General features: G+C 39.7%; 1 protein-coding gene across 1 annotated transcript; it reads right to left on the reverse strand.

Annotated features, from left to right (window-relative positions):
- Positions 1 to 1,196: 1,196 nt before the first annotated feature.
- Positions 1,197 to 2,512, reverse strand: LOC120104398 (uncharacterized). The gene is made up of 2 exons (XM_039115416.3): positions 1,637 to 2,512; positions 1,197 to 1,383 (listed from the first exon to the last, which is right to left on the reverse strand). The coding sequence occupies exons 1-2, from the start codon at positions 2,440 to 2,442 to the stop codon at positions 1,197 to 1,199; spliced, it is 993 nt and encodes a 330-aa protein (XP_038971344.3). The 5' UTR covers positions 2,443 to 2,512.
- Positions 2,513 to 10,629: the final 8,117 nt, after the last annotated feature.

Consider the following 10,629-nt stretch of genomic DNA (forward strand, 5'->3'; position numbering starts at 1 on the left):
CCTTGAATCCGAGCAGCTCCAAGGCTTTCAATTGAATTAGCATTACTTGTTTTATTCAACATTTTGCAAACAACTAGTTATTAATTGATTAAACTGGACACATACACTTTTTTTTTTTACTAAAGCAGATATTTCATACATTACGTGTACGAACATCCAATAAACTCAGAAAACAAAAGATCGCAGAGTGCCCGAAGCAACTCCCTCTCTCTGGCCTACATGGTACTTCCGGATTGGCTGGCTACGTAGGCAACCACCTAATCTGCAACTTCGTTAGCCTTTCTAAATACATGCTTGACCTGAAAGGCTCCTTCATTTCTTACTATAACCCAGATATCTCGAAGCAAGGAGTGATCCAAGCCAGCACACCTCGGATCCTTTGGATCCAACTGAGTACCATAGCCGAGTCACCCTTCAGAATGATTGAGCTGGCCTGTAGCATTCGTTATGCATATCGAAGATCCACTTAGGCAGCCAACGCGTACACCTTCCAACTCTCTTTCTTTAATTGTGTGCGACTCTCTATCTGTGTGCACACGACGATAACAAGAAAGCATGGTCAAGATCGTGATAAGGGTGGGACAGAATTAAAGCAAACTTTCCCACTCTCGCATATGTGATTCCACGACAAATACTCCTATTAGTGCTTCCTCTCGAAGGCTTAATTGCATCATGTCACACACACACACGCACACACATATACTCCTAATGCAGACGGGGGCGAGAGAGGGAGAGACATGTGATTCCGCGACAAATACTCCTATTAGTGCTTCCTCGAAGGCTTAATTGCATCATGTCACACACACACACACACACACACACACACAGACACACACACACACAGAGAGAGAGAGAGAGAGAGAGAGAGAGAGAGAGAGAGAGATACTCCTAATACTGAGAGGGGCGAGAGAGGGAGAGAGATTGCATATAGACAGCTTCGTCTTTTATTTCTAATCGATGAGGTCGCACGGTGACAACAAAAACATAAAAGGAAGCCACAAAAGAGAAAGGCCGTCTGAGACACGTGGAGGGAATTACCTACAGCACTCTCTCACAGACAACACAGCACTTAATACGTGAGACCCCCAGTTCTGCGAGACTCTCTCCTCCACCGGTTTCCTTGTCCTTCAACGCTACACTCCTCCCCTAACCCTCACCAACGAAGCTGCCCTTCTTCATCCCATCCCCCCAAAAAGCTACGGGCGAGGAATATAAATCCTTGCCCACAGATGCTTCCCTTTTATTATAAACTTCGCAGTCCGCTGGCCGTTCAACACCACGGCGATCATCGAGGTGCTCGAAAACACCACCCGCCCGTACATCGGCTGCCCCCCCATCGGAGCTCGTTCTATCATGATCATATCGATACATGGCCCGAATCGTCTGCAACCAAGTCTAGTATTAGATTTTAGATATATATATATATATATATATATATATATATATATATATATATATATATATATATATATACAGCCTGTGCAATTATGCAGGTGATGAGGTGACAAAAGAAATGTATAAAAGCCTGGATGAATGGGAAAAGAGAAGGATGGGTTTCTAAGCTGGAGATGCAATGAGAGAGATTTAATATATAAATTAAAATTGATCGACTTCTGTAATTATCATCTGCACTTACCCGGTAAAGAACTCTAGTATGTCCTCCTTGCTGATAGGGTGCCCTCTAGAGAAGGTGATGAACATGGATCTCTGGTCCTCCGGGGAGGGGTCCGTCGCCGGGGACCATGGCTTAGCCAGTGGATTCAGCATGGAGCGTGGGGGCACCAGACCGCCCTTCAGATCAGCTGTCACGTTCATTGCCGGCGGCGGGGCGGCACGCAGCACCCCCACCGAAGTGGCTGCCCCTAGAATCGCCCCTTGCTTGCTCGTCCCCTCGCCGTGCGGCCTGATGCGGCGTCTGCTCTCGAGAACTCCCAGCCGGTCCGCGTCCTGCGCGACCCGCTCGGTCAGGGTGTCGTCGAAGATGATCTCGCAGACATTTTGCAAGAAGTAGCGCACCCCGTTGACAGCAACAATCCGGTGGTACTCGAAGAACCTGAGCATCATCGGCTCGGCTATGAGAGAGTTGGTCAAGGGGAGCTCCTCCCCCCGGTAAGGGTCCTGGTCGCCGAGGAGGCGTTCGAGGCAGGCGTCGGCTTCCTCCACGAAGCCAAGGACGACCTCGTTGGGGTAGGCAGCAACATTCCTGATAAAATCATGGTGGCCGATTGACTCAAACCACAGCCAGAGAGCGATGACCGCCATCATCCTATCTTGATTTTGCCCTAACCTGCCGACCAGCCTGCGGAAAAACGCTCTTTCAAGACTGTGAAATAGCTTCAGGTCAAGGGGGCTAAGGTTGGGCCTCTCCATGGCCGCCGGACTGATGGTGGGGACGGCGATCTGAGACCGATTTGATGATGTTAGGGTCTTGGGCAATGGCATATGGTATGGAATGGAGGTTCCAGCGCCTATATAGTGAGATACAGTGCAAGTGATAAGTCTAGGCGTTACTTCGGACATCACTGCTTGCCAATCAGGACCCGTGAAAAATGGGTGCCGGGCTTTTTTGTTTGGAGCGTAGTAAATGTATCTGGCTATCTCTTTTCCACACCCCCCTATGGGTCGGAGGAAATGCATGAGAGGGATCGCAAAATTGTTATAGTCCGACGTGGCTGACCTATGAATTGTCCAGCATCGTGAGTCCACCCAATTCTTCTGTGCCACGTTGGATGAGAACTCGCTACGTAAGCAACCGGCGCCGCATAGAGTGGAATACAATTAAGAGCGGGGAGCCTCAGGTTTGTAACAAGGGGAGGCGGCCCGCTCTCCCGCTGAGAGATACCTACGCGTCCCTTCAAACCCTACAAATTTAGACGACGAGGCCCTGCCTACCTCTCCCTCTTCCACTTTCCAAATCAACTCGCTTCAACATCCCTTCACCGTCTCCATTTCTTCTGATCTCCATGGCTGTCTCGGTGAGAGATGCATTGCCTTCCACAAGCTCGATCGCAGAGTGTTCGAGAACGTTATTGCCGTCGGAAGATTCCCTGAGATTGATCGGAACATGGTCGCGGCTAGAGCTAATTGGCATCGATGTCATTACTTACGTAATGGAGTGCAGGAAGCGCTCCACCGTCCCGATCCAGTTTGTTGTTGAGGCTCATGAGTTCATCCCCAACTGCCTCCGCCTGGACGCCTCGCCGCCTTCGAACGCTAGATTGGCGATCCCCCTCACCGCTGCGCTCGTCACTGAGTCGCTCGATCGATCTTTGGTTCTTCTACTTCAACAAAGACATCGCAGTGAGGGGGCTTGTCCACATCTTGTACCGTGTGGGCGCATTCATCTTTGATGACAACTTGTGTGCATTGCTTGATGGGTAGGAAGAAGCTGTTAGGGTTGCTGAAGAAGAGTCCAGAAGGGTGGGGGTGCAGGCGCCCCCGCTTGAGCTGCCACCGGAGTTGGCAAGGCTGTACAGCCATCGAGCTGCGCGCGCACCAGAGGATCCCCGCTCAGCGCTCATCACATTTTTTCCCAGGGGTTTTCTCTAAGGAGGGAAGATGTATAATCGAATACTTCATAAGTATGTAGAACGATCTTCCTTTGAACTCTTGTGGATGTTGGCTAGTGTTAACGAGCGGTTCTTATGGTGTTTTGATTTGATTTTGAGCAGGAAATAGAGCGACTGCATTGGAATTAAGGGTGAATTGTGTTTACGAACGAATCATTCATCGCACTGGTGCTTGACGGCGAGCAGATGGTGAAGTTTACCGTCCGAGGTAAGGAATTATGGTCCAGGAGGTATGTACCCAGGGTCAAATTGTCCCAGATGCTCCATCTATGCTTTGGAAGCATGTTAGAGAAGACAATACGGCCTCTATTTTTAAGCTCTTAGTGTTTCATATTTATACAAGAGGTCGTGTTACGGGTGGAATGATAGTTCTCCGTATTACAGGGGAAATGATGGATGCCGTGCTTCTTGTGTTTGGATATCGAAAGATATCCTTGTATTTTATCTGGAATATTAATCACATTATTCTGTCCGTAATAAAACAATTCTTGGATTTGATATGAAAAGACTTCTGTTTTGTCCAAAATGTTCTCTTTGTTGGTAACTGTGACTGGGGTTTTATTTTGTCGAAAATGTTCTCGTTATGAGTAACTGCAACTGGCTTGATATGGATCAAGATTCTCCTTCTTCATTGAGTTCAAAGATTACTTTTTTTTAAGCCATGAGGTATGGGGAGTTAGCTAGCAGATATGGACTTGCTCATAGATAAAAATATGAAAGGTTCTTGTACTGCACATTTTAACCAAAAAAAAGATAAAAAAAATACGAGAGGGAAAAGAAAACAAGGAAAGGCAAACGACTTCTGATCTTACTCAAAACATCCAACCAACAGGAAGAAGAACAACTTACAATGCACTTGCCGACTTGAAACAGATATACAATTTTTTTCACCTAGTGTTATCTGTAGGTTGTCCATCAAATACAGCAACAAATAGCAACTTACAGTTAGCATGAAAACTTGAATTGGACATAACAAAATTTTCCCATACTTATCTAGTGTTATCCACATGTTTGATCTATTAGATTTAAAATAATTGTTAAACTTACAGCTAATATCTTATAAATTGGTGGATTCCCCTCTATGTATAATATCAGAGGCCGCCCTAAGTAGGAATTTAGAATATATGGTGAATGAGGATCCAAGAAGCTACGCATTCTCAAATAGATGAAATAATATTTTGAATACATGATCAAGATAAGGTGATTAAGTTTGTACAAGTTTTTATTTTTAGTTAATATGTTTTAACTTTTACATGTACATGCATATATATGCATGTTTCTCTTGATGGTCGGTATGATTTTTCTTTATTTTGACATGCTTTAAATTTTACGTGTGCATGCTCGTGCTTATGTTTCTGGATGGCTTAATAGACTTGTCATTTATTGATCAAATCCTTACAGCAGTTTGCCATTTATATTCAGAATAATTGGATGCAACAATTTATAATTAGAATCCTTAAAATTGCTGTTGTAGGACTTTTTGAATAATGCACCAATCTCAACATTCACATTGCACAATCTCCACCTACCACCTATCCAAATCTCAAAACTCTGCATTGGTGAGTAACCAATAGGTGTTAAATTCTACCATTCAAATGGAATGATTTTCAACTTTGGCTAGACTTCTCCAACTTTCAGCCTTAATTTGGCAGCCAACTTTGCTCTTTATATCACCAAAAATATTTCTTCCTCTCCGATACTGGACAGACCCGATACTAATGAATCATGAATGGAAAATCCCAAGCATGCCCTAATAATAGACATAAATATGACTAGTATTCCAGAAAAATAGAAGGGCTAGTACATTGCACAATCCTTTTCATTTGCGCACCCTTGATAAGAGTTCAGATTTTTTTTTTTCCTTTCAACTATTCCATTTGATCGATGTATATAAGGAGCCATCATTTCATAGACCGTAGTTATGACAATGTCAATGCATCACATGTTTGTTGGCCTTGATCAATCTAAATACTTCAACTTTCTTTTATTATTTATTTTCTATTTCAGATTTGTATATTGCAAACATATTAAAAACTTCGACTTTTGGTTTTATTAGAAAACCAAAACATTTGGAAAAACTGAGTTTCCAACTGTTTGATTTATGGGAAATCTAAACAAGCTTTTCCAAATTTAGGTAGACCTTATTCCTTGGAAAATATTTTTCTTTTCTGAAGTTTTTCAAACAGCAATACATACCTAAAAGGACTAAAAAATAATGAAATATTACAACCAAAAAACAAAAAGGACAACACTAAATACTAATCAAAAGATAGAAACAACTACCTTTTTCAACAAACTCTCCTTAACCTCAAAAATTGAAGTGATTTGAGTTTTAGATTTTTTTTTCTACAAATGGAATAGAAGGTTAGCAGAAGTAAGTCTTTCAAATAGAAGTCCCAAACTTTCATGAAATCTTCTTGAGAACACTATTTCTCCAATCTATCGTTGAAATTGAATTGATCCTGAATTTTCAGAGGGAAAAGCTGCAGATCTCTATTTTTTTGTTTCTAGTAATGGCACAGAAAGTTGACAGAGCCTCCAAAGAAATGGAATAGGTTTCAAGATCTTATTTTGCAAGAACTTATGAATACTTTTTTCATGCTTGCTTCACTATCAATTTATTGCTTTTAAGTCTAGCATATATTGTTGACCTATTCACTATCAATTTAAGCTTTTGGGGCCTACTAGTTGGTTATCATTTTAACAATATTTTCTAGGTAGTCGAAGCGGTTTAGTTTTTATATCTTGATCTCACTACAAGATCTACAGAGTCAGTAATTTGTTCAAAGGGGAAAGAAATATGAGATCCTCGTGGTTAAGGAATATCAAGATTTCTTTCCTTAATATAGTACCCAACATATGGGACTACATCTGTCAAGCACATCAGACCTATAACAGCTGAAGCTTCTTGGGATATCTTTTTTTAACCCTTGAACAAGAAGGGAATAAAATTTATAAGGATGGGGAAAGATCTATAAGAGGTGGAGACAGAGATATTGGTTTACTGGGCAATATTTGAAGCAAATTCAGTTTTCACATCTTGATCTCACTATAAAATATATTGAGTCAATCACCATAGGTGAAATAAATGATATATAATTTAAAGTGACTTGAAAAATATGAAGTGCACATAGGGAAACTAGTTCATAATACCCAACTTTATGGGGCATCATGACTTTAAGTGGATAAAAAAGATAGACAGACAAGTGTTTATAGTGTTTTCTAGGTGGATAGAGTGTTTGTGTGTTATAATTAGAATTTATTCAACTTTGGGCATAAGTCTAAGATCTTCATTTGTCAGCTACTTTGAGCCCAAAATTCCATACACTAATCAATAACAGAAGGGTGGTGAGTAAAATTTGCCATATCAGTCGGTACCATACTATATTGGTACCAAACTAGTATGTAGTCTCGTACTATACTGACACTTGGTACATCTCCTCATCTCATACTATATCATATATCAACACTGTAATAGGATGGTACCAGTATGGCGTCCAGTACCAAAACGGTGAACCTTGGTGGTGAGCAATGGAAGCTAATGTGACAACATTTTTCATATATGTGCAATTTTATAAGGGCTCATGTAGAAAATTATTAGGAATAAATTAGGTTTGTAACCACTTGAGTGTAGGAATGATAAGGTGCGGATCACCATTGTCTCAAGCCCACCATGAATTGAACTAGTCCATCACGATGAAAGCACCATGAATGTCTAAACTACTTCTAAGTTCAAATCAAAGAAATGAAAAGTAAGGCAACCAAAAATCAGTTGGATTTTATGACCAATCAACTTGTTGACATCAACCTACCACTTTTGATCAATAACAAAGAGAGCACTGCTCATTCATATTTTCACTTCTATTCTAGTGCCAATGTTGCAAGTTCTTTAGATATTTATCTGAAATGATCTCCTTAAAAGACTTTTTCCTTGTTTTGTCCCAAGTGTCCTCCTTATTAGTAACTCTGACTGCCTTGACGTAGTTCAATATTCTTCTTATTTGAGCTTGAAAACATACTGTCTTCCAATTCTATTGGAAGTATTTTTCCCTAGCCCCAACCCCCCCCCCCCCCCCCCCCCCCCCCCCCCCCCCCCCCCCGAAAAAAAAGGTAAAAAGTAAAGTCTTCATCGCTGAGACTCAAAATACTGATAGTATAGACTAACTGACCAACTAGATGGCGTATGATTTTTTTTTCCAAATACTCACCTAGCGTTAACCATAGATTTGATTCATTAGATATAAAAGAATATTTGTCAAAAATTATCTATATATATCATCTTTTAGTTGGTAGGATATTTTCTATAACATCATAGGAGGCTTTGCATAGGAATACTCCGCGAAATGAGGATCGAAAAAGTTGATCCCAAATAGATGGAAAAGGGGATGATCATGGTAGATCCCTTTATATTATTCTATGTTTTGGAAAAGTTGGCAAGAAATACAAGTATGACCAGAAACATGCATGATATTTGTTTTCTAAAAATTTCCTTTTCTTTTGGGTTGTATTTGGGAGAAGCAGTCTCCTACTGGGAGGTCGTAGAACCTCTAAAGAAATTTACTGTCTTTAACATAAAGAAAGAATGATGGATGGGTAATAAGAGGAGATCGAAAATAAGGCAAGAAAACGTACTACGATAATCAGTTTAGTGCTTCCAAATACATGAAAATTGATGTGGCGCATTTTTTTTCACCATCATGGTATTAGCATTGCTCATAGGAAATACTATTTGAAGCTAATGATGAAGATGAGGTATTAAGTAGGTACGAATTCTTTGTGTTTGACATGTTTTACGTTTTTCATGTGCATGCATGTGCATGTGTTTCTGGATGGCTGGTACAAGTTATTTGTCCTTGACGTGTTTTAAATTTACATGCATACGGATGCATGCATGTGCATGTGTCTCTGGATGGCTTCATGGAATTGTCATTTATAGATAGGGTACTAGGACCTGTCTGCCTTAAGTCTGCATCGTGAGAGAATGGAGAATGCTCGGTAATGAAGCAAAACCAACTTCTGAAATCCTGAAGGATGTTATGTTTTTGTTTAAAGACTGGACTAGGTTCTGCCCTACTGCTTTGAAAGCATCCTTTTCTTCCTTCTTATCCCTTCTTTAGTTTATTTTGCCTCCTCTCTCCTCTCTTTTCTTATTTCCTTTTTCTTCGTTTAATGTGTACTACTTGCGGTCACTTGTGTATTTCCTTCCCCTTTCATTTCCTTAATGAAAGGAATCAGGTGATACCTAATCTTTCACGCAAAAGATGAAAAGAAAAAAACAATGAGAGTGTTCACAAACAAATTTCATGGAACATTTTGCATTCTTCTAGTCATAATTATTTTTATACCATTACTCAAATATGATAATTTAATTACTGGGTTGTTTCATATTTTTATTTTAAAACTTTTTGTTGCATATATACTATTGAAAAAAGGTTAAAAAACTTTCTGTTCTTTCATAAGTTGCAATCAACTGAAAAATTTATTCCAAAGTTACATAAACATAGTATTCTAAGTACAATAAACAAGGCCTATAATGTTGTAGCTGACGACCTGAAGTCTCTTGAACGGTTTCTTATTCAAATTATCTAGCTGTCTAATCTCACCTAGTAATAAAAGTTATGTTATATGGATTACACTCCAACAGGTAATATCATAAGTGATGTTGTCTCTCCCCCCCCCCCCCCCAAAAAAAGTTATATGTCATGGTTATCTTTTTAAATTAGAAGTCATTCTGTAAGTACATATCTTTCATCTCATTATTGCCTTTGAAAGTGATATGGATCACAATGGCACACTTAAAATTTGTCATTTAATTTTGATTCTCATCCAATCTTATACTCCTGAAATGTATTTATCTGCTAGCAATATATTTTCTTGTGCCAGTACATGGAACATAGAAATTTCTTTTAACTTGCAAATTGGTTGTTCAAAAGAAATGCTTAGTTTTCAGAGAGACTACTGCGCAATTTGGGCAGTTTCAAGCTTTGTCCAATTTATTTGGTTCGACTTTGTCAATCCTTGTCCATCAATTGGAAGATAGAAAGATAGACAGACAGACAGACACATGCAAGCAAGCACATATGCAAGCGTACACAGGATCTGCACTATCTTGGTTTATCCTTACTGTTGTTCAGTAGTTATAGTCATATGCATGTTAAGATAATTAGTCTTCACAACCAAGGTTATTGAATAACTTGCTGCAGAAATGATACTTATGGTTTAAGTTTCAGAATCTTTATATTCGCATTGCAGAATTGTTTAGTACCTTAATCTCAGGTAATGGTGAATTTATTCTTTGTAAGTTAAAGATTATATTCAAGTAACTACAAAAAGTTAGGCAGATTTCTTATGGTAGGTTTTTTATTGTCATAAGAATTTCTTAAATATGTCTGTTAAGGGAATTTTTTGATTCATCAGGAAATTGAGATTGAAATCTAACGGAGAAGCCATTCTACAATCAGGGACTGACCATGATCATGGAGGAAAACACTGAAATGGACAGGGAGAACAAGACCAGAATGCTGCAGGGGTTGGCTTTTGTTCTCCAGCTGCTAATCTTTAGGAACTCTAAGCTTTTTGGAGCAATGCTTAGCAAATGACAACTTTCTTTGCTGTTTTCAGAAGACATATTGGGTTTGTAGACTTCCACAGCACAACAGTGTTACTGAGAGTACTTGTCTATGAATAAGTGGACAAGACAAATATATAAAAGTAAATGTCACATTGCAATTTATTCTCCAAAGAAGAAATATCACATTGGAAGCAGAATACTTGGAAATTATAATTCTCTCTATCTTTTACACCTACTGCTTTCCTAACAGCTCTTATCACTATATCTTCATTCTCTTTGCAAAGGCCACTTTTTATTCGTATTTAGTCTCGGTTCCTTCAGCTGCAAAAATTCCCACTCTTATTATGCATTGAAAGTTGTTAGAGGTCTCTAACTGGTCTTGTAATGTGGTTCTCCATTCTTTCTAATCTCATAATCCGGAAATACATTTCCTTTCTCCTTCACATAATCTTCTTGAATCATGCCTGCCCCAGGATTCATGTAACTGAA

Source organism: Phoenix dactylifera, chromosome 3 (genome assembly GCF_051530095.1).
Source record: "Phoenix dactylifera cultivar Ajwa chromosome 3, Ajwa_hap1_PhDact_Kaust_v1.1, whole genome shotgun sequence".
Classification (NCBI taxonomy): domain Eukaryota; kingdom Viridiplantae; phylum Streptophyta; class Magnoliopsida; order Arecales; family Arecaceae; genus Phoenix; species Phoenix dactylifera.